The 24,860-nt window shown below is 44.5% G+C and overlaps 1 protein-coding gene across 5 annotated transcripts in view; it reads right to left on the bottom strand.

Annotated features, from left to right (window-relative positions):
• MARVELD2 (MARVEL domain containing 2) overlaps positions 1 to 24,777 on the bottom strand; it is a 33,468-nt gene extending 8,691 nt beyond the window's left edge. The window contains exons 1-5 of one of the 5 annotated variants that reach the window (XM_021076551.2): positions 24,719 to 24,777; positions 21,109 to 21,465; positions 19,279 to 20,442; positions 17,099 to 17,134; positions 6,177 to 6,325 (exon numbers count right to left, since the gene is read on the bottom strand). In XM_021076551.2, the coding sequence (XP_020932210.1) occupies positions 6,177 to 6,325; positions 17,099 to 17,134; positions 19,279 to 20,427 (1,334 nt within the window). In that variant the 5' untranslated portion in view covers positions 20,428 to 20,442; positions 21,109 to 21,465; positions 24,719 to 24,777. Of the gene's footprint in view, positions 1 to 6,176; positions 6,326 to 17,098; positions 17,135 to 19,278; positions 20,443 to 21,108; positions 21,466 to 23,231; positions 23,337 to 24,257; positions 24,351 to 24,530; positions 24,684 to 24,718 lie in introns of those variants that run through there. The other 4 variants (NM_001243948.1, XM_021076552.2, XM_021076554.2 and 1 more) reach the window with 4 other exon arrangements.
• Positions 24,778 to 24,860: the final 83 nt, after the last annotated feature.

Below are 24,860 nucleotides of genomic sequence, written 5' to 3'. Positions count from 1 at the left end.
AAACTGGCAGGAGAACAGAGACACAGTACAGTCAAGACCCATATCCTCGGGTGGGTGACCCACCAACAGGGAAATAACTACAACAGCAGGAGGTTCCCATTGTGGCTCAGCAGGAACGAGCCTGACTAGAATCCATGAGGATGTGGGTTCGATCCCTGGCCTCGCTCAGTGGGTTAAGGATCCGGCGTTGCCCTGAACTGTGATGTAGGTCACAGACGTGGCTTGGATCCCATGTTGCTATGGCTGTGGCATAGGCCGGCAGCTGTAGCTCCGATTCCACTCCTAGCCTGGGAACTTTCATATGCCGCAGGTGCAGCCGTAAAAACAAAACAACAAAAAACAACTGCAGAGGGTCTCCTCAAGAAGTGATGTGTTTGAGCCCCACAGTGGGCCCCCCGGCATCAGGAAGACAAGTCCCCAAAATGTTTGGTTTTAAAGGTCAGCAGGGCTGACCCAGAGGGCTGTGGGAAAGAGACTCCACCCTTAAAAGGCACATACAAAATCTCACACAGTCCAGGACTCAAAACAGAAGCAGGAGTTCTCGCTGGGGCACCACGGGTTAAGGATCCAGTGTTGTTTCTGCAGTGGTTTGGGTTGCTGCTGAGGCACAGGTTTGATCCCCACCCGTTGCAGTGGGTTGCCACAGTTGTTTCCAAGGTTGAAGCTGTAGCTCAGATTCGATCCCTGGCCTGGGCACTTCCACATGCCATGGGTGGGGCCAAAAAACCCAAAATGACAGCAACACAAAACCCCCTCAAAACCAGAAATAGTCATCTGAAAGGAGCCTGGGTCAGACCGACCTCCTCATTTTGGAGATCCTTCCAAAGAGGAAGGAAGCAGCAGAAGCTTATGCAGGGGACACAGACAATGATGGCAACCATTTCTGGGAACTTGTTCTACCATAAGGACACTGGTACTGGCTAGGCGTCATTTTGTAATCCTCCCTCTAGCTTATTAGCACAGGGATCTGGCTCAGCCCACCAGCCTGTCAGCACCAGTACTTAGCCTCAGGCAAACCAGCTACTCAGCCGGGAACACAGGCCCACCCACCAGCATGCCAGCTGCGTTAAGACTCCCTGGTCCCCTAGCAGCCCTGGACCTGGCCCTGTCCACCATTGGGCCCACACCAGTTCCAGAACCCCAGGACCTAGCTCCATCCACCAGCAGGCTGAAATTCCAGGACCCCCAGGACCTAGCACACCTGCCAAAAGGCCAACATCAATTCCAAGACACTTTGGGCCCTTCAGCCCTGGGATCTGACCCCCTCACCAGGGGGCTGATGCCATCTTTGGGACACCCTGGACCCCATAGCCTGCCATATCATGAATAGCCTCATTCAGCAGACTGACACTAGATCTGAGACCCCCAGGCCTGCAACCACCAACCCTGAAAACCAGCTGTGCCCACCTATGGGCCAGCACTAGCTCCAGAACCTGCAGGGCTCCATATCCAGCAACCTCATGACCAGCTTCACCAACCAGTGGCCAGCAGCCTTCGCACAAGGTAGGGCTTGGCAACCTACAGGACTGGGGACCAGCCACAGCTACCAGATCACTCATAGCACTCAGCCTGCCTCAACAGAAGGCTCCGAGAGCCCACAGAGGGGACACCCCTAGAGCACAGAGCTCTGGTGACCAGGAGGGAGTGCACTACTGGGACACTTGGGGCATTTTCTGCAAAAGATCATTTCTCTAAGATCGAGAAACAAAACCAACCTACCAAATATATAGAAATAAGACAGCAAATTAGGCAAAATGAGGCCACAGGCAATTATGTTCCAAACAAAAGAACAAAATAAAATTTCAGAACAAAGTAGAGAGAAGATAGACAATCATAAAGGTGTTCAAAGAACCCAGAAAAAGAATGGATGAGCAAGGTGAGAAGTTAGAAGTTTTATTTATTTATTTATTTATTTATTTATTTTTAGGGCTGCACCGTAGCACATGGAGGGTCCCAGGCTAGGGGTCCAATTGGAGCTACAGTTGCCGGTGTACACCACAGCCTCAGCAACGCGGGATCCAAGCAATCTACACCACAGCTCACGACAACACCAGATCCTTAACCCACTGAGCGAGGCCAGGGATCAAACCCGCAACCTCATGGTTCCTAGTGAAATTTGTTTCCACTGTGCCATGACGGGAACTCCTAGCCTTATTTTTTTGTCTCTTCTAGGGCTGCACCCTCAGCATATGGAGGTTCCCAGGCTAGGGATCTGCTCGGAGCTGTAGCCGCCGGCCTACACCAGAGCCACGGCAACGCGGGATCCGAGTTGTGTCTGTGACCTATACCACAGCTCACAGCAACACCGGATCCTTAACCCACTGAGCAAGGCCAGAGATGGAACCTGCAACCTCATGGTTCTTAGTCGGATTCATTAACCACTGAGCCACGACGAGAACGCCCTAGAAGTTTTAAATAAAGAGTTAAAAAATAAAAAGAAGAATCAAGTACAGCTGAAGAATACAATAACTGAAATGAAAAACATACTAGAAGATGAAAATCACTGGTGGGTCAGTGTGTTAAGAATCCTGCCTTATCACTGCTATGGCTCAGGTTGGATCCCTGGCCCAGGAACTCCCACATGCCATAGGCACAGTAAAGAAAAATTCACACACACACACATGAACACACAGACACACACACACATACACACACTAAGAGGAATCAACAGTAGATTAGATGATACAAAGCAAACGATCAGCAAACTGGAAGAAAGAACAGTGGGAATAACTCAAAGTGAACAGAAAAGGAAAAAAGAATTTAAAAAAACGAGAAAAGTTTAAGAGACCTCTGGGACAACATCAAGTGCACTAACATTCATGATATGGGGGGCCCAGAGAGAAGAGAGAGAGAAAAGGGGCAGAGAACATATTTGAAGACACAATAGCCTAAAGCTTCACTAACCTGGGCAGCAAAGGAAGAGCAACAATTTACTACAAGGGAATTCCCATAAGGTTATCATATGACTTTTCGGCAGAAACTCTGCAGGCCAGAAGGGAGTGACATAATATATTTAAAGCAACAATAAGGAAACACCTATAGCCAAGAATACTCTACCTGGCAAGGCTTTCACTCACATTTGATGGAGAGATCAAAAGTTTTACAGACAAGCCAAAGTTAAAAGAGTGTTAGTTCTACCAAACCAGCTTTACAAGAAATCGTACCGTATTTTTTTTTTCTTTTTAGGGCCTCACCTGCAGCACACATGGAAGTTCTCAGGCTAAGGGGTCAAATCAGAGCAGCAGCTGTCAGGCTACATCACAGCCACCGGCTCCAAGCCACATCTGTGACCTACATTGTAGCTTGTGGCAATGCTAGAACCTTAACCCATCGAGCATGGCCAGGGATCAAAACTGCATCCTCACAGATACTATGTTGGGTTCTTAATCCAATGAACCACAACAGAAACTCCCACAAGAAATTTTAAAGGAACTTCTCTAAGTAGAAAAGAAAAGGCCACAACCAGAATTCCCTGGTGGGCTAGCAGTTAAGGATCTGGTGTTGTCACTGATGAAAGTAACAAAAGGGAAAATCTAATTGGTAAAGGCAAACACACAGTAAAGGTAGTAAATCAGTCCTGTATGAAGCCAGTAGGAGAAAAAAAAGCTAGTAGGAAGGTTAAAAATCAAAAGTCATAAAATCATCCATATCCACAATCCAGATGTATGTGTTAAGGGATACACAAAATAAAGATATAAATTTTTTTTTCTTGTCTTTTTGCCATTTCTTGAGCCACTCCCGCGGCATGTGGAGGTTCCCAGGCCAGGGGTCTAATCGAAGCTGTAGCCGCCGGCCTACGCCAGAGCCACAGCAACGCTGGATCCGAGCCGCATCTACGACCTACACCACAGCTCCAATGCCAGATCGTAAACCCACTGAGCAAGGGCAGGGATCGAACCTGCAACCTCATGGTTCCTAGTCAGATTCGTTAACCACTGCGCCACGACGGGAACTCCAAAAAGATATAAATTTAATGTCAAAAGCAGTAAACTTTGGGGGTGGAGATCAAAAATGGGTGATTGTTAAAATGCGTTCAAACTTAAGAGCCCAGCAACTTAAAATAATCGCATATATATGGTTTGCCCTATATAAACCTCATGATAACCACAAATCAAAAATCTATAATAGATACGCACAAAAGAGAAAGAAATCAAAATATCAGAGTCATGAAATCACGAGGGGAGGGAGTTCCCTGGTAGCTTAGCAGTTAAGGACTCAGTGTTGTCACTGATGTGGCTTGGGTCACTGCTGTGGTTGCAGGTTTGCTCCTTGGCCCAAGAACTCCCACATTCTGAGGGCATGCACCGCCCCCTCCCCAAAAGAAATCACAAGGGAAGAGAGGAAAAGGAGAAGAACAACAACAACAAAAAACCTATAAAAACAAACCCCAATCAACAAAGTGGCAATAAGCACATATCTATCAATAATTATTTTATTTATTTAGTCTTTTAAGGGCCGCACCCTCGGCATATGGAGGTTCCCAGGCTAGAGGGTGAATTGGAACTATAGCTGCTGGCCTACACCACAGCCACAGCAACACTGGATCCTAGCCTCATCTGTGACCCAAACTACAGCTCATGGTAAAGCGGGATCCTAACCCACTGAGCAAGGCCAGGAATCAAACCCACGTGCTGATGGATACTAGTCAGGTTTGTTAACCACTGAGCCATAACGGGAACTCCAGGCTCGCAGTTTCGGCTCCAATTCAACCCCTACCCCAGAAACTCCCATACGCCAGCAGGCGTGGCCGTAAAAAGAAAAGAAAAAAAAGAATGAAACCTTGCCATTCACAGCAACATGGATGGACCTAGAGGGTATTTTATTTACTGAAATAATTCACATACAGAAAAACAAATACTGCATGATTTCACTTATATGTGGAATCTAAAAAAAACCCAAAACAATTGAACAAGTATAACAGAAACTGACTCACAGGTACAGAGAACAAACATGTGGTTGCCAGAGGGCAGAGGGGTAGGGGGTAGGGGGAAGTAAAGAAATAGGTAAAAGAGATTAAGAGTTGCAAACTTTCAGTTGCAAAACAAATGAGTCAAAGGTATGAAATGTACAGGGTGGGGAATGTAGTTGATAACTATGTGGTATCTTTGAATAGAAACAAAACTTTTTTGTTTGATTGTAACTAAACTTACTGGCCATGATTTTGAAATGTACAGAAAAATCAAATCACTGTGTTGTGTGTTAGGAACCCAGTGTTTTAACAGGTCAATCATACCTCAAAAACAAACACAAAAGGGGTGAGAGGAGGAATTCAAAAGGTACAGCCTCTATCCACCCCTCAGACCCTATTGGACAAGGACTGATATAGGTAATTGAACACGCCAATGGGAGAAAACCACATCTTTCTGGACCCCACTTTGGTGCCCCTCACCATCTTTACGAGATAAAAATTTCTAGAGGACAATAGAGAAAGGAGGGCTCTCCTCCTGGCTCCCAGCTGTCCTGGGAGCTATCTGCTTTCCTTCAATACTTTGCTTGTTTGCAAAAAGAAAAAAAGGTACAACCTCTAGTTAGAAGATAAATAAGCACTAGGGATGTAATGTACAAACATGATAAATATAATTAACACTTCTGTATGTTATATATCAAAGTCGTTAAGAGAAAATCCTGAATTCTCGCCATAAGAAAAAAATTTTTGTTTCTTCGAATTTTATATCCATGTGAGATGATGGATGTTCACTAAACTTACTGTGATAATCATTTCATGATCTATTAAAACTGGGAAGAGGGAGTTCCCACTGTGGCAGAGCTTGCAGCTGTGGCTGGGATGTGATCCCTGGCCCAGGAACTTCCATATGCTGTGGCTGTTTCCCCCTGCCCCCGGCCCCCCCCCAAAAAAAAAACCTGGAAAGAATAAAAATAAACCAAAGGGATAACTTTTTCACCAAAACAAGAAGGATGGGAAATCGGCTTATTATCTTATTCCTCAGTGAAACACTGTACCTTCAATTCAACGTACTACCTCTCAGGAAACAAGCACCCATTTGGAAACTATTTCCACCTTGAAGAGCTTTTTTTTTTCTTTTGGTCTGTGCCCGTGGCACATGGAAGTTTCTAGGCCAGGGATCAAACCTGCACCCCCAGCAGTGACAACACCAAATCCTTAAGTCGCTGCACCACAAGGGAACTCCTGAGGGTGGCCTTAGATAGACACTCACGCCACGTAGTCCGGCATCACGATAGGTTTAGGGATGTGGCCTGGAGGGATGTGTCCACTCAGTAGTTCAGGTTTCATTTTTGTTGCTCTCAATTCTTTACAGTGAACTTCTTGGTCTCTCTGCCTGTCACAAGCAGTGGCCAGGTCGCACTACAGTTAGGAAGAAAAAGAGGGTTAATTTATAAACAAAAGCAGCAGCAAAAAAAAATCCCAACTTTATTCTTAGAAGAAAGCTGTCAGACGAGGGCAGGAGGAAGAAAGGTAGAGAAGGTAGAGACAGCAATCAACATTTCCCTTCAAAAAAACAAACAACCCATCAAAAAATGGGCAGAAGATCTAAACAGACAATTCTCCAAAGAAGACATACGGATGGCCAAAAAACATATGAAAAGATGTTCAACATCACTCATTATTAGAGAAATGCAAATCAAGACCACTATGAGGTACCACCTTACACCAGCCAGAATGGCCATCATCAAAAAGTCTACAAACAATAAGTGCTGGAGAGGGTGTGGAGAAAAAGGAACCCTAGTACACTGCTGGTGGAATTGTAAATTGGTGCAACCACTGTGGGAAACAGTATGGAGATTCCTCAGAAAATTAAACATAGAACTGCCATTTGATCCAGCAGTCCCACTCCTGGGCATCTATCCAGAGAAGACCATGACTTGCAAAGACACACGTACTCTAATATTCATTGCAGCACTATTTTCAATAGCCAAGACATGGAAACAACCTAAATGTCCATCGACAGAGGAGTGGATCAAGAAGATGTGGTACATATACACAATGGAATATTACTCAGCCATTAAAAAGGAAGGAAATACCAGCATTTTTAGCAACATGGATGGACCTAGAAACTATCATGCTAAGTGAAGTCAGCCATACAATGAGACATCAACATCAAATGCTTTCACTGACATGTGGAATCTGAAAAAAGGATACAATGAACTTCTTTGCAGAACAGATACTAACTCACAGACTTTGAAAAACTTAAGGTTTCCAAAGGAGACAGGTTGGAGGTAGGGGGATGCGCTGGGGTTGTGGGATGGAAATCCTATAAAATTGGATTGGGATGATCATTGTACAACTACAAATGTAATAAATTCATTAAGTGATAAAAAAACATTTCCTTTCAGAATTACACTTTTTTGTTGTTTTGGGGTTTTTTTCTTTCTTTCTTTTTTTTTTTTTAAGGCCACATCCTCAGCATATGGAGGTTCTCAGGCTAGGGGTCCAATCAGAGCTACAGATGCTGGCCTACGCCACAGCCACATCAGATCCAAGCAGCGTCTGTGACGTACACCACAGCTCATGGCAACGCCGGATCCTTAACCCACTGAGCAAGGCCAGAGATGGAACCCACAACCTTGTGGTTCCTAGGATTCCTTTCCTGCTGGACAGAAACTCCAAGAACCACACATTTGATAGTCACAAAGTTGTTCTGAACACTTTTGTAACAGTTAGGGAACCACAGTGAGATACAAAGTACACAATAGATAAAATGCCCTCCAGTTCCCAATGGTGAGACCCTCAAAGGTGGATATTGAAATGGTACATGTTTCTTAAGAACTTTTAACATTTAAGACAGATACCCCAACTAACTGTGAAAGAATAGCAAATTTAATTCAAAATAAGAAATTCAGGGATAGGAATGGAATAAGTCTACTTAAATGGAAAGAGGGGGAAAAAATGACACCAGGACCTTGAGATGAATCAATTACAAGCAGCCACTGAGTAGGTGGGAAAGGGAAATGAGTCACGTTGTTTCATGATCTGAAAAGGAGAGCAAGCAAATCCAGGGGCAGGTGGTAGATGTCATTATGTGCCCAGGGGTTCTTAATCCGTGGTTCCCAGAAGTAGTCTACAAAAGTGTTGGAGATAGTGTTTTAAGCCATCTGCCTTCTACACTGGAGAGCTTCCAGAGGGCTTGGTAGTAAAAAAAAAAAAAAAAAAAATGGTGCATTCAAAAGATGGGGAAAGAACACAAGACAAAGAGGCCCAGGGAGGAAGAATCAGGGGATGGGCTATCAGAGAGCTAAAATAGCCAACAGAAGGGACTCAGGGGTGGAAGACCCAGGGGAGCCCACTGCAGAATGGGAAGGCTGAGCCGAGTGTGAGACAGGAGGTAGATGGGCCCCTGGGCTGAGAACAGCTGGGACTTGTTAGGAGGAGTAAATTGAGCCTTGTTTCTCTTTGTCACATCAAAGAGAAAGTTAATTGCAGGAGCTGAGCTCTGCTGGAGTAGAAAGATAAGATGCCCACATCAATCCCTCATGGGGTCAAGGAGACCTCCCCAGTTACACATGTGCAGTGGGACTCCTAGGGGTCAGAAAGGGAGGCGGTGCCAGGCCATAAGCCCTGATACCGTCCCGGCAGCCTTTGCTCTGGAATCCATCTTTGCCAAAAGATGCGCACACGCATGGAGGATCCTGTGTCCAGTCAGGTGTGAGAATTAAAACAAGGCAATTGGCTAAACAAAGACCTAGAAGAACCGTCCTATGTAAGTGAGTCAAATCACCTCTCTGGCGAGCTCCTCACTCAGGGGGATGCCCACACCCCCACTCCTCTTTGCTTCTTTTCTGGCTTAAATAAACCACTTCTCTGTGTGCTCTCCCAAAAGTTATACTGTGTCGCTAACAATAAACTTTATACCTATTTTCAGTCTTTGCCTTCTTGAAACATTCTTGCTTTCAACAGGGGGCAAAAATCAGGGCAATTCTACTTCTAGTCTCTAGCTAATCTAGCGGCTGGGACTCCTGGTTTTCATCCAGGCAGCCCAGGTTCAATTTCTGAGCAGAAAATTAAGATCTCGCTCCAAGCCATCACTCACTGCTGTCTCTCAGAGTTCCAAGTGTTCAGGGAAAAGACTGCTTGGGGACCCCACTGGGTGGCGCCTACAAACACCAACCAAGTTGGTGATGCTGGTGGATTCCAGGAGAGGGGTTTCCGTGTCGTACATAAAAGAGCGAGGTTCAGAAAGGTTCAGTAAATTCTCCACGGTCTAACAGCTATGAAGAGGAAATGCCACAATTAAAACCAAGCACCTTTTTGGCTTGCTGATTCTTTGAGTAACACAAGAAAACCAGTATTTCTAAATGTGTATTGCTCAATCCTCAAGTTCCTCAAGTTCTAGGAGCATGCTAGAAAGGAGTCTGTGATGAGCAGCGTGGGCAATGCCATATCACCTGGACATGTAGATTCCACGACAGGGAAGAAAGCTCCCTCCACACACCCCCTGGGCCTTCAGTCCCTGCTTGCTTGCTGAATTAAACTCACTGAACTAAACTGAGAGTGGCTCGGGAGGGCCCCTACTCCACTGAAAACAGAACATAAAACAGGATTTTAGAATCTTGCACTTTTCCTTGTCAGGCAGCTTTTAAAATCCTTTGTTTCCTGATTTCTCTCTCTCTGAGGCTGCCTTTGAGGTTTGGTTTAACATTAGCTCATTCTAGAAACCAACAGCTGTTAACTCACCGAACAGCATACACAGCCCACGGATTAGACAGCTAAGACGTGGCTGTTGCTGGCTCTCCCGCCCTTGGTTGGGGGGTGGGTGTTGGCTTGCACCTGAGGCTCTGGCTGGAAGGGGAACCAGATCATCTTGGCATAGAAAGGACCCTCAGTAAAAGCAGAAAACCCAGAGGAAGGGAGATCAAACCAGAGTATTTTAGGAAACATATTCTGAGGCTAGTATCAATTCTGCTTTGTTCCTTGATGGTCATGCCATTTCTTCAGCCTAATGAGTTCTTGTATGTTTAACCTTGGAAATGAATAATGGTATTCAAATTAGAGGAAACTTTTTTGGCTTAAGTGGATTTCCATTTCAGGGCATCCCTTTTTAGTTTCTAAATGTTTAACCATCTGTTTCTCCTGAGGCCGCCTGAGGAGTGACCATGGAGCAACTGACCCTCTAGGTCAGCAGCCCCAGGTGTCAAGCTCACATTTCCTGGTCAAAATCTTCAATTCTACACAGGTAGTCGTGTTGGGCAGGAGAGTCCATATGAGGTTCCTCTCCCCAACTCCAGCTAAAGCTTTCTCAAGCAGAAACTGTTCATTTTCCTTACTTGCTTATTCCTAATTCTAAGATTTACTTATTAATATGAAAAGGGAGTTCTAAGGAGTCAGGATATTTCCACACAGACATTTTCACCTGCTTTATATATATATATTTTTTTGTTGTTGCTGTTGTTGTCTTTTTGCCATTTCTTAGGCTGCTCCCGCGGCATATGGACGTTCCCAGGCTAGGGGTGGAATCGGAGCTATAGCCACTGGCCTACACCACAGCCACAGCAACATGGGATCCGAGCCGCGTCTGCAACCTACATCACAGCTCACGGCAACGCCAGATCCTTAACCCACTGAGCAAGGTCAGGGATTGAACCCGAATTCGGGTCGGATTTGTTAACCGCTGCGCCACGACGGGAACTCCCCTGCTTTATATTTTTTTAAAAAATGGTCTTAACACTTTCTTTCATCCTTTTTGGATGAACCTCACTGATTATCAGTTCAGAAAACCTATGGGGGGGAATCTACTAGATATCAGAAAAAATTAAAACCTCTTTAGGCTTTCATGGGAAGGATACAATGGGGCTCCAGCCTTGGGACAAGCCATTCTCGAACAGCATTCCTGATAAACACACAGCCCCAGACGTCATATGACCTCTCCTTGCACCTAGCAAAAACCAGCCTTGTCAGCAAATGTCAGAAAAGCTTTACTGGAGGCAAGAGAAAGTAATTAAGCCATGGGATAAGTAGTGCTATGGATATAATTACTAAGCTTTTCAAATTAAAAATGGGCTGAATAAATACACTGTCAAGGTAGAAACAGGGAGAGCCAGACATGTGTCTCAGTGTGCTTTTGTCCAATTTCTGATTTTCCTTCCTTTGAGCCTACGACATAATGATACATAGACCCCAATTCCAACCCCTCGCCGTCACCTTTCATGCACAGATTAGATTCTGACTTTTCTGGTTTAGAAAAAAAATCTGCTCCACACTTAAGGACTTATTAGAATTCGTTTCTGTCTCTGAATTATTTTATGTCTGTATGTTATTTCTTTTTAAAATGAGCTTATATGCTTTTTAAAAATTTTATTCGTGAAAGTACAAAAGAAGGGACAGCTTAGCAGTTATTTCCAAACAAGGGACAGGATACTTTGTTTTGTTTGTTTTTTGGTCTTTTTAGGGCTGCACCTGCAGCATATGGAGGCTCCCAGGATAGGGTTCGAATTGGAGTTTTAGCTGCTGGCCTACACCACAGCCACAGCAATGTGGGATCCAAGCCACGTGGGCGATCTACACCACAGCTCGTGGGGACACCGGATCCTTAACCCACTGAGGAGGCCAGGATCGAACCTGCATCCTCATGGATACTAATCAGATTCATTTCCACCGAGCCATGATGGGAACTTCTGGGACAGGATAATTAAGTTCGGAGAGGATAAGTTTCCTCAGAATAACAGAGAGTAGTACTCAAATTCAGTTCTGCCTGATTCCAGAATTTATTTTCTTTTTTTTTTTTTTTTTTTTTTTTTGTCTTTTCTAGGGCCGCACCTGTGGCATATGGAGGTTCCCAGGCTAGGGGTCTAATCGGAGCTGTAGCCATTGGCCTATGCCACAGCCACAGCAATGCCAGATCCGAGCCGTGTCTGTGACCTACACCACAGCTCACAGCAATGCTGGATCCTTAACCCACTGAGTGAGGCCAGGGATTGAACCCACAACCTCATGGTTCCTAGTCTGATTCGTTAACCACTGAGCCACGACGGGAACTCCAAGAATTTTTTTCTTTTCGCCACACTGTGCTACCTCTTCTGTGATCTTCTAAGATTCCTCCCCACTAAGAACTGGGAAGGGAGCAGGAGAAAATCATACCCAGTGAGAAGCTGGAGATTCGATCTTTTCCATAAGGTTTCTTGTTGGTAAGCCCAATACTGATTCTTCAATTAAGTCACGAGAGCCCCTCTGTCTCTGGATACACCTAAATATGTTGATCTACAGTGACCCTTCTCCCAGGAAGAGAGGCCTGTGAAAGGGTGCTCTTTGGATTCAGCTCCCATATCATGAAAGACCAGAAGTTAACTGCACTGATATGATTTTCAAAAGAGTCCTAGGAATGGGGATTCTACCTCCCCTAAGGTCATTCCTGGTTATTCCAAAGACTCAGGATCTGAGTCGCTGCAACACATCCCCGACACAGCAGGGCAGCCTTCCAGGGCAGCCCGAAAGATGTGCCTAGACCTCTCCAGCAGATCTTTTTAATCCTGTCCTAACTGTGGAGGCTGAGTCAGCCACACTCTCTAACAACAGCACAGACCACCGTACCACTGGGGGCAACTTCTTCCAACTCAGCCAACACTTTCAGGTTGACTCTACTCTGCACTTAAGCCCCTTGGCAAATCCCACTACCTCAGGGACTGACCAGAAGGCCCATAAATTCCACCCCAGACAAGAAGGACCACTGTTGCCGCGTCAGTGCCACATGGAGCTCAGTGAGATGTCACCGCCCAGCCAGGTGCTGCAGTCAACATCTGCAGAGTGCACACCCCCTTTAACCCCCACAAAGTAAAGAGAGTACTCCCTTATGACCCTGGGAGTGTTCTGAAGTGTACTCCTGATGTCAGCGTTCTGACCTCAGATTCTGACATCACTTGTTAACAAGAGCGTCACCTTTTAGAAAGTGAATTTACTTACATAGGAGTTTTCAGGTCTCTTTTCCATTATGAAATCTTTCTAACCCAAATCCATCTTCTAAACCAACGTCTGAGTAAGCTTGATATTTTCCATGCACTGAACATTATTTTAGGGCTCTTTTTTGGGGGCTGGGGGGGCCATGTCCATGGCACGCAAAGATCCTGAGCCAGGGATCAAACCCACGCCCGAGCAGCAATCCAAAGAAGAGCACTGACAACACCAGATCCTTAACCTGCTGAGCCACCAGGACACTCCTATTTTAGGACACTTACTGGGCTGTAATGTAGTAATGGCTGTCATTCCCAACCAGGCTAAAATTTGTGAGTTTCCAAATCAGTTCCTCTGAGAGAGTCGAATTTATCAATAGGTTATGGCAACACTGCAATCTTTTTTGGAACTTTTTTTTAATGGTTGCACTCTCAGCATATAGAAGTTCCTGGGCCAGGGACTAAATCCGAGCTGCAGTTCTGACCTACAATGCTGAATCCTTTAACCCACTGTACCAGGCTAAGGATTGAACCCACACCTCCACATCTACCTGAGCCACTGCGGTCAGATTCTTTTTTTTTTTTTTTTTTTTTTTTTGTCTTTTGTCTTTTCTAGGGCGACACCCGTGGCATATGGAGGTTCCCAGGCTAGAGGTCCAATCAGAGCTGTTGTTGCTGGCCTATGCCACAGCCACAGCAACGCCAGGTCCTTAACCCACTGAGCGAGGCCAGGGATTGAACCCACAACCTCATGGTTCCTAGTTGGATTCATTTCCGCTGAGCCATGACAGGAACTCCTGCAGTCAGATTCTCAACCCATTGCACCACAGTGGGAACTCCAGCATGGCAATCCTGAATGAGAGTATTGGCAACGATCTGCCAAAGCCACCCTTACGATGACTTTGGATTTGGAAGACTGCGCTCTCCAGCTGGCCAGACTCATTCACGTCTCTGCGCTAACACTGGAAGGCAGGCACAGGGTGAGTTAGGGAATTTGCACTTAAATCTCAAAGGGCCAATGTAATAAATAATTAATAAATTATTTAAATATCAGCATTATGTTCCTAATCTCAATACTTGAAATGAATATTTATTAACTTATTTGGAACAAAAAAAAATGAATAGGTAATATAGAGACAGGATATATCATTCAAAAGGTCCAAAGGGTACATAATGAAATATTTCATAGACCAGCTCACACCAGCCTCACTGGTCCCATGCCTTAAAGGGTCAGCATTCCTCTTCCCCTGTCCCCCCCCGCCCCACCCCAATAGGCAGCCCTCCTAAAGGCAGCTACCATTTAACAGCTTCAGGTATGCCTGATAGGTATAGTTTAGATACCTTAAAGGTAAGCATTTGTTTAGCTTACTCTGATGGTCATTATCAGAGTTAGAATATGTCTAAGTGAAATGTAGATCCTGACAAAATAAATGCTGAATAAATAACTGAACACAGACAACGAACTATAACACAAGGGAATCAGTAAGTTAAAACAAAATACAATAAAAAACAAGACACACACACACAAAACAGTATTGCTCTAATTCTATGAACAATGTTTAAACTGTATAGGTTTGTAACACTAGCTTTATGCTGCCTGGTGAGAGAGAAACTCTTCAATATTTCATAGACCAGCCCACACCAGCCTCACTGTTCCCATGCCTTAAGGGGCCAGTCAGGACTGGTCAGATATTTCTTCACTTCTAAAGTTCTATGACTATCCAAGAAAACCACAGCAAAACTCAACTGTAAATTGAGGTTACTTCACATACATGTCAGAAATCACTTCATGCAACTGACCCTTTAAAAACCATGGCTAATTACAGATCCTCAAAGATGCTCTGACCAATTAACAATGCTGAATTTGAGACATTACAATCCATGAATTGATGTCAGGAGATGTCAGAGGAACTCAAAACTCTAAGCAAGTGACTTAGTTTAATTTTGTAGTTCTTGCTTGCTTTCTCTCTCACACTCAAACACAATCACCATGTACTAATCAATGATCTGTGGTTTTTGTTTTGTTTTTGTTTTTGGTCATGCCTGCAGCATGCAAAAGTTCTCCAGGCCAGGGATAGAACCCGGGTCACAGCAGAGACCATGCACCACAGCAATGACAACGCCAAATTGTTAACCTGTTCACTGGGCCACCAGGGAACTCCCTGCTTTTCTTTTTCACTAGATTGCTAAGTCCCTGGTAATTGGAGATAATACTCCTTGTTGAATCCATATCACTGGTTCACAGCCTAATTGGCATGTTTGTTCACTGAATGAATTAGTGATGACACTGATATATTAATCATGATGCCTTGGACAAGCTGCTGTTCATACGCTTAATAAATCCGTTATTTCAACACGAACAAAACATTTTCAAACAGTATTTGTATGTTACAACATAGAGAATAAAGTTAAAAAGAAGCTCATCAAAGGTATTTTCAGAACAAATGCACTTAACAAAAAGAACCTGTACAAAGTCGCAACCCAGTAAAAAAAACTGGACAGGATATGAACAGATAGTTAATAGAGTAGGAAATGCAAATACAACATATGACAAATGCTCAGCCTCACTCCTGATAAGAGAAATGTAAATTATAACTACATTAGTACCGTTTTTCACCTATCAGGCTGGCGGATACAACGTTTCCCCGTTGGTGACGGGGCGGGAGGAAGCCTGCAGTGCTGCTGGGGGTGGAAATTAGCAGAACTTTCATTGGGCCATCTGACAGTCAAAACAAAAATCCACATCCCTTTTGATCCAGAAATTCACTTCTCAGGATCTATCTTTGAGGTGTATTTGTGTATACATATAGAAGGAAGAATGTACAAGCCTGTACTCGTATGTATAAGGCTATTCGCTGGAGCACTGTTCTTAACAGTGAGAGACTGGAAATAACCTACATGTTAACATATGGTCAAATAAAGTACGGTACATCCAAAAAATGCAATACTAGGTAATTACAAACAAAGACTGCAGACATGTTCTGTGCGCTAATAAGGAAACATCTTAGAAATATATCGTTCAGTGAAAAAAATTAAGGGGCCTAACAGTATGGACAGTAGGCTACCACTTGTATAAAAGGGGAGTAAAGAAAACAGATATATGTCACACACTTCGGAAAGGAAACACAAGATACTGGTGACACTGGTCAGCTCCACAGGAGAACTGGGAAGTCAAGATACAGACGTGAGAGAAGACATCATATGAGAGACCCTTTCGAGTTTTGACCCAGGGGAATGTACTCCCTTTTCAAAGAAGCAAACAAAACCCAAGGCTGTAGTCTTAACTTCTTGCTTAGAAATAATGCCCAACATCTTAAAAAAGAACTTTTTTCAATGAGGTAAAATTATGATGAAAATGTATTAAATTAGTACATATATGTAAATAATCATTTATTATTATAGTTACAATAACAGCCTTTCCTTTAATCCTCTCAAGCAAACTTGTCAGGTAGAAATTATTATTCCAATTTTATGGATGAAGAAATCAAGGCATGGGAAGGGTAAGTGCCTTGTCTACTGTCTACTGTCACACAATTAGTAAATTGCGGAATAGGGATTTCTGTCCTGCCATAACAGATTTGGCATCTGAACGCAAGATGAGAAGGATAGGAAACAATAAACTTTAAAGAAGAACTTTAAAAAGACAAAAGAAAAGTTGGGAGAATCACTTTCATTTAAAAAAAAAAAATTAAGGTGTTCTCGTAGTGGCTCAGTGGTACAAATCCAACTAGTAACCATGAAGATGAGGGTTTGATCCCTGGTCTTGCTCAGTGGGTTAAGGATCTGGTCTTGCTGTGAGCTGAGGCTGGGGATCTGGTGTTGCTGTGGCTGTGGTGCAGGCCTACAGCTGTAGCTACAATTCGACCCCTAGCCGGGGAACTTCCATTTGCCTCAGATGCAGCTCTAAAAAAGGCAAAAATAAAATAAAATAAAATAAAATTTAAGTATATGAAGATAACCAACTACGTTCACTTGCAGCTTTCATCTGATGAAATTAAAAGATGCTACAAATAGCCCTGTCTAACTTGGTCCTTTCGGTACTGAAAAAAGCTGAAAGTTCAATTACAAACCCAATATAATAGATACACACACATTTACAGACAGATGATCTACCTTGTAGATAAACAGACAAGAGAGATAAACAGATAAACAGACAAGAGAGATAAACAGATAAACAGACAAGAGAGAAAATATTTAACAAAACTATAGAGATGAAACATAATGTGAACTTCATTCTTACCATTTTTCTTTTCATTAGCAATGATGGCTCACTTATCTGGAACAAAAAGAGTTAAAATGACTTTTCAGAGGCGTGTGAAGCTACTGTGCAAATATTTTCGTCCATGAGCATGTATAGCCCAACCTCAATTTTACAGATGGTGATTCTCGACTTTACAGAAGTTCCTCCTACTCCTCTGGCCACGTTTGGATGGGCCAGTGGAGAACAAGAGGAGGAGGGAGCACCGTAATTCCCTGTCAATAAGGAGCAGGGAGCAGTGCTGGAAATACCGAGATTCCTGAGTTGCTTTGACTTACCTAGAGATTTTATTTGTTCTTGGCTCCCATTATCTTGCATAATTAAAGCATTTGGGATGGTTACATTATAAAGTTGACCAAAAAACTACATGCCATTGTATCTTTTAACATGTAAGAAGTTACAGCAACACACAATCAGGCCTCAGAGGTGATTCCAGTCTAATCAACCATTACACAAAGTCTCAAAACAACAAGTTTTGGGTGAGAAAGGGAAAAGAAATAAAAGTATTATGTGGATAATTACAGTCATGTTAATGTAGATTTTGAGAAGATATTAAGAACTCTATTGTTATTAAACTTACACAAAATTATAAGAAGTGTGTGTTTCAATACCTGGATTTCACACTCATTAGAATTTAAAATTTCTTTGTATATACAAATGTAAATTTAAGAAATACGCTTACAGTGCTGAGACAAATTTTTAGAAGTAACTAAGATCTATGTTGAATTCTAGTAAGATAAATATAATTTATGACACTAAAGTACAGGGTTCTCTTCAGAACACATAAGGTACCTGAAAGAAAGTTATTCAGGTTTTTGTTGTTTTTACGAATAAGATTTTTTTTTTTTTGTCCTTTTAGGGTTGCACCCAGGGCATATGGAGGTTCCCAGGCTAGGGGTCTAATTGGAGCCACAGCTGCTGGCCTGCGCCACAGCCACAGCAACGCAGGATCTGATCTGCGTTTTCGACCTACACCACAGCTCACGGCAACGCCGGATCCTTAACCCACTGAGTGAGGCCAAGGATCGAATCAGCAACCTCATGGTTCCTAGTTGGATTCGTTTCTGCTGCACCAGAACAGGAACTCCCCGAATAAGATTTTTAAAATGATTTTTATTTTTTCCATTAGAGTTGGCATAAGATTTTTTTTAAAGTAGTAAAGTAAATACTAAATAAATAAGGAGGATTTCATTTTTAGCTATACTTTTGCCCAATATACACTATACGCAATTGCATCTAGGAAATCTTTGGAAAAGTGGGGTAAAAAAATGCATGGAATAGTTGACTTAAAATTCAGAAAATATTTAAGGTAATACTGACATTTTCAGAGGCACAGGAAATCCTATTAAACACTCCTTCTTAGAAGAAGAAAGCAAAACATCAAACTTATTTCAGGGTATCATCTAATTGGCAGAACACTGGCTAATATTTTTGTTGCCATTCAAACATTTAAAAAAAAAATATGGCTTTAATATAATCTTACCCTCCAGGTTTTATTACCACTATTAGTATTAATTCTCCTCCTCCTTATGTTTAATGAGTTAAATCCTAGAAATAGAAATAAGTGCAGGGCTCCCATCCTATCTTTGGAAAGTAGGGATGAAACATCAAAACGCCTGGGTGAGTTTTCATGGAGTATGTCCATGACAACTCAACTTCCTGATACTTAACAAACACAACTCGAAAAAATGCGGGTCATCATATTGCTATTTAACTCCCTGGAAGAAAGTAGGACTCATCATAGAATTTAGCTGAGCGCTTTCCTCCTATAACTGAACAATTACGCTTTTTTATTAAACCTCACCATCCTAAAGAATCAAGACAGTTCTAAACTCATTTAATGAGATGTTCATTTTACTGAATATGTCATTACTCTTTTTTGTAGAAATTCAGTAGGCCTGTTTTCCCCCTAAGTGTCAGACAGACAATAACGCAACCAACAAACTACATTATCTTAACATCCCTGGTGCCTACGTGCAGACACACCAGAGAGAGTCACCCTAGTCAGAACACGTTAGACCATGAGCTAAGCCTTTTGAACTTTAGCTCACTGAAAAAACCAAAACAAACGGAAAAAAAGCACTTTGTTTTGAGAACTATATGTATTTCAGGAGGGTGTGTACAGAGCCGGAAAAAAGAGCAAAGTTTGTGAAAGCTCTTACCTCCTGCTGTTCCATGTATTCCCTGTGCCTCCGGGCCGCCTCGTGCCTCCACAGCTTCAGGCAAACCAAGGCACCAATGAGATACACAATCATGGTGACAAAGAGGAAGATCATCGCTGCTATCTGCCCTCCTTCCACCCGGCAGAAGGCCGCGTTCACCGGCGTGTTAAATAACGGGTAGTAGCAGAGTCCTCCTCGGTTGGTATCGTTCACATAGACGATGGCTGCAGCCATGTACAAAATGAACAAGGAGACGTTGATCCCAAATTCAGTGAGGGGCCACCAATTCGAGTCCAAAAGGATGGTCCGATAGTACATGGACATGCCAAGCACCAGAATGATGATGGTGGTGACCCAAGCCAAGCCGGCAACCACGAGTACAAAGGGGGTCTTGGGGCCACTGTAGTAATAGCCCCCGTACATGCTGCCCAGGCCGCCGACGCCTGCGGCGCCGTAGGGCTGCGAGTATCCGAACAAGTTGTACCACTCGCTGTCCTTGTGAATGTAGGCTGTGACACAGGCGAAGACGCCGGCCCCCAGCAGCAGCTCCGCCACACCCAGGATGCGCAGCAGGCCTGCCCAGGACTTCATGTAGGAATACCTCAGGTGATACTCCTCCACCTTCTCGCTGTAGGTGCGGGCGGTGTGCGTGTGTCGCCCTAGGGACCCGTAGGGGTCGTGGGGAAACATGGCCTCAGCCTCCTTCCGGGACGCGCAGCTGCCCAGGGACCCGCCGTGAGGATCTTCGCAGGAGTTGCGGGGTGAATGGTGGTTTGCTCGGGCAGGAGAGGCTGGAGGCGAACACTCGACTCCATCAGAGATGTACCTGATGTCGGACACCGGCTTATCCCACTCGGGGTCCTTTTTCTTCCCTCTGAAGAAGTTCTTCCAGGACTCGGGGACAAAGCGCCGTACGGGCTTGAGATCTGGCGCGATGGCCGGTTCCTCCGTGTCACTTGAGTAGAAGTCTGGGCCGAATGGTGGCTGTAATGGGAGAGGGGGTGGTGGCAACGGATCAGCGCTCACGGCCAGCTCGCTGTTGTGAAGCGTCTGGAAGGTTCTTACGGTGCCATCCCGAGAGTCCACCTCCCTTGGGACTTCGTCGTGGTGCCTGTCCCGATTCCTGGGTCTTCCGTCATTGGACGACATTTGCGAGGTTCACACCTGGGGCCAAGATGAAAGCTATCACTTATGCTTAGTTATTTATCCTTTCAGTGATGCTGATTTTATTCACTCGGTAGCAAAAGATCATATGCGGGAAACCAATATGATCATATCTAATTATCATGATCTCTAAAAGTGACAACATAAATATATGTTCACATACGTAATAACTATGTTAGCCAGGGATACAGTCATCACTCTGTGAGATTATAAGGGCAATCAAAATTTTCCATCTTAGCTCTGGATTTAAACACTTATAAGTCAGAGTTCTCTTCACGGCTCAGCAGTTAACAAACCCAACTAGGATCTATGAGGATGCAGGTTCGATCCCTGGCCTCGTTCAGTTGGTTAAGGATTCGGCGTTGCCATGAGCTGTGGTGTAGGCTGCAGACGCAGCTCGGATCTGGCGTTGCTATGGCTGTGGTGTAGGCCGGCAGCTGTAGCTCCAATTGGACCCTTCGCCTGGGAGTTTCCACATGATGAAGGTGCAGCACTAAAAAGCAAAAAAAAAAAAAAATTTTTAAGCCTAATTTATCTATGAGCCCTATAAACAACAAAATGTAAAAAACCAAAATGGAGAGTAAATTTTAATAACACAGGATGCTAACACATTCTGAGTCCTTTCCTCAAATACCTAAACCAACATACTTCAGAGCTTGAGCATACCAGAATTTGATGGGTCAGCAAATACTCTTCACTTTCATTAACTCAGGTCTGCTTTGGAATGGCCCAGGAGAAGCAGTCTGACAAACACAGGCTGTGGAGATTCCCTTTCTTTTCTGACTGGGGAAGTCACATTAGGCGAGTTGGCTTCTTCCACTCTAAAATAAATAGCCTTGATACTAGATTTTAAAAATTGAATTCTCGGGGAAAAAAAATCACCATAGGTTAAGAGTCCTGAAAGTACAACCCAGAGCTGCAGCAATGGCCACGAATGTCATTCTTTCCGGAGCAATCATTTAGAGGTGATGTGCTGTTGCCATGGAGAGACTCAGAAAGAATCCTAGAAGGTATTCAATCCACCTAAAAAATAAAGCATAGAAAAAAACTTTTATTAAGCCTGTTGGTTTCTTTCATGAAATCAATGACCTGAACACATACACAAAATGAAGGAAACCATTTGCTGGTGTTAAGTACTAGGTTTAAGGCACAGTGAATTTCTCCTTCAAATTGCTCATGAAAGAGTATTTACTGAAGACTCACTGGGCATATGGCATTGTGCTTCACACTGTAAAGTTCTCAAAATTAAAGTTGGTAATCCCACCTTTATGGTGTTGAACAATTTACAAGTTTCTATGGCTTTGTTTTGTTTTACTTCTTAAAACGAGACCTATCACTCAACAAGTATTTACTGGGCACCTGCCATGCGTAAGATTTATAAGACTTGCTGAAGATGTATCAGTGAACAAAGCTGATGGAAATATCTGGCTTCATGGAGCTTAAGCTCCAGTGGGGGGTGACAGATAAGAGAGATGAAACATACCCGATGCCAAGGAACAAAATTAAGAAAGAGGATAAGGAATGTAGTGTGGACAGAGTGGTATAATTCTATTTTATTTATTTTTTATTTATTTGAGGGCCACACCCGTGGCATATGGAGGTTCCCAGGCTAGGGGTCGAACAGGAGCTGCAGCTGCCAGCCTACGCCACAGCCACACCAACATGGGATCCAAGCTGCAGCTGCAACCTACACCAGAGCACACGGCAATGCCGGATCCTTAACCCACTGAGCAAGGCCAGGGATCAAACCTGCAACCTCATAGTTCCTAGTCGGATTTGTTTCCACTGCGCCACGAGGGGAACTCCCAGAGTGTTATAATTTTAAACAGTGACCACAGAAGTCTTCAGAGAGAACATAACATCTGAATATAGAAACAAAGGAGATGGAGGAGGAAGGCAGGCAGGTATCAGGGGGAAGTGTCCCGGGTAGATGGAACAGCCAGTGCAAAAGCCTTAAAGCAGGAGTGTTTGCCACGTCCAGAAATACGAAGGCACGGAGACCAGCGTGGTAGCAGCAGAGCGAGTGAAAGAGTAAGTAGTAGAAGCGAGGCCATCTGAATCGTTATGAAAATCATTAGAAAGGCTTCTACTGGGAACGAAATGAGAAGCCACTGGAAGATTTTTGAGTAGAGGAGTGACATGAGCTGTCTCATTTTTAAAGGATCACTCTGGATGCTGTGTTAAGAGTACTTTCCAGGAGAAAAGGGCAAAAACAGGGAGACAGGTTAGAAGGCCACTGAAACACAGTTGACCCTTGACCACCACAGGAGTTAGGGGTGCCCACACTTCCTTGAAGTCAAAAATCCTAGTATAATTTTATAGTTGTTACTCTGCAGCTGTAGTTCAGAAGCCAGGCATTCAACCAATGCGACCATGTGGTACGATAGTACATGTTTACTGGAAAAAAAAAAAAAATCCTGCATACAAATGGTTCAAACTTGTGTTGTTTAAGGGTCCAATTGTAATCCAATAGACCATGGTGGTAGCAATGGAGACAGGAAGAAGAGGTCAAATTCTATGGACAAGGAATTAAAACTTTTTCTCACAGAAATCTTCAAACACAACAAAAAGTGGAACATATAGTATTATGAGCCCTTAGGTACCATCAACCTCTTTCAATAATTATCAACTTATAACCACTTCCATTTACTCCATACTCCCTACCTTATTCCTTCTGTCAAGAGATTACTTTAAAGCAGAATTTACACATCAGATTATTTCATTTGCAACATTTCTCCATCCCTCCAGCTAAGCTATGGGAGAAGCAGCCTGAAGAGCGTCTGAAATACCTGTTAGAAGTCCAGGTGAAGATATCAAGCAGGCAGTCTGCCCACAGAAGGGTACCAAAGACTAGAAACAATCACCTGGGTAACGGGTGGAGACAGAGAAGAGGTGTAAATTCTGGAGTCTTCTAATGGGGCACTCCAATTTTAGAGAATTAACTCAGTCCCGGCATGGTGCCCAATTGCAAAGTAGGAGGAAAAAAACAGTATAGAGAAAAAGTCTCTAAATGATAGCAATTAGCAGTTGTTTTTATGTCTTTTTTCTCTTTATCTGTTGTCTAAAAAAATTAAATTCTAGGAATGCATAATATTACTATAGTTCTTGAAATATATTTTCCTAAAATTAGTAGAGGCAAAAGCACAACAAATAACTTTGGAGCATTTTATATATCTTCCAGTATCTTTGATATACAGTCGTTTAACTCTGGCAAAAATGCATGTCACTGTTATAGATTTAATTACGCTCTTCACCTGTGAAAAGCAGTTTATTTGAATTAGATCACCTTACCAGTGTTTAAATAAAAGGTCACACTTACAAAGTTGAAGACTTGTGGAATAGCAAATTATGTAATTTTAGAAGGGAATGGTCAATTGTATTTTACCACATTTCAGTATCTGGATACTCCTGACATCTTTTCGGGTGTCACTGAGAGTCCACTTAGAATCTGCGCGCTAAGGCACAGCGAGTCTTTGTTTAGTTCAAGCCCCCGCCCCGGGCCGTGACTCCACTCCCGCCGCACACAAATCTCAGAAAGCCGTGGCAGTGGGAGGAGAAACGTTTGTCCTTAGGGAAGTGTTACGGGAATTCAGCTTGGTCACCTTTAACACCACCAGAATCACCGCTTGGCTGGCGTTAAAGTTTTGCTGGGCCTGAGGAAGGGGAGGATTTCAGTCTCTGGGCTTCCAGGGGGCTGGGTGAGCCCCCGCGGTTTTAACTGGACCCTTGAGCGAGAGCTCCGGGTCACCGAGCATCTCCGCCGGGGGTCTCTCCTGAAGCCGCGGCTCGGCGCCCCGCCCTCGGCCCCAACCGACCTTGTTCACTCGCACCTCTGCCCACCCAGGTGAGTGTCCCCGCATCTCTAAGTGAAATTGCAGTCTTTGTCTTGCAAGATTCCGCCCCAAAGTGGCCGGAACTAAGTCGGACCGGACGTGCCCAGGTCGGGATACCAGGGACCCCCGCGCCGGAAGGACGGCGGCTTCGCAGCCAGAAGTGGCACCTGTGTCCGCCGAATGGAAGCAGGGTGGCCGAGGGCCCTCGGTCCCGCCCCTCCCCGCCCCGCCCCGGCCCGGCCCTGCACTCCTTACCTCGCCAGCGGCGGGTCTCGGCCGCAGGTAATGGCGGGGCTGAGGAGCGAGCCCGCCGCGCCCGGGACGCTCCGAAGGGCCGAGGGAGGACGGGAGCCCCCTCCCCACCGCGCACCTGCCCGGGGTCCGCCGGCCCCTCCCCGCGCGCGTCGAGGTCACGTGGGCCCCAGCCCTCGCTCCCCACTCACCTGCTTGGCGGAAGCGCTCGCGCACAGTCCGCGGCTCGGAAACCTGGTTCGGGCTCACTGGGCGGGGCCGGGCCGAGCGTCGCCCCGCCTGGCTTTGTGGGGCTGGACTCCCGCCTGGGGCCTGGGCGGGTTGGTGCCCCCA

The sequence above is a fragment of the Sus scrofa genome, chromosome 16, assembly GCF_054392235.1.
Source record: "Sus scrofa isolate SSC_HxYL_T2T_F1_AM1 chromosome 16, Sscrofa_HxYL_maternal_Yorkshire_Landrace_v2.0, whole genome shotgun sequence".
Taxonomy (NCBI): domain Eukaryota; kingdom Metazoa; phylum Chordata; class Mammalia; order Artiodactyla; family Suidae; genus Sus; species Sus scrofa.
This window is presented reverse-complemented; position numbering and strand designations above follow the sequence as displayed.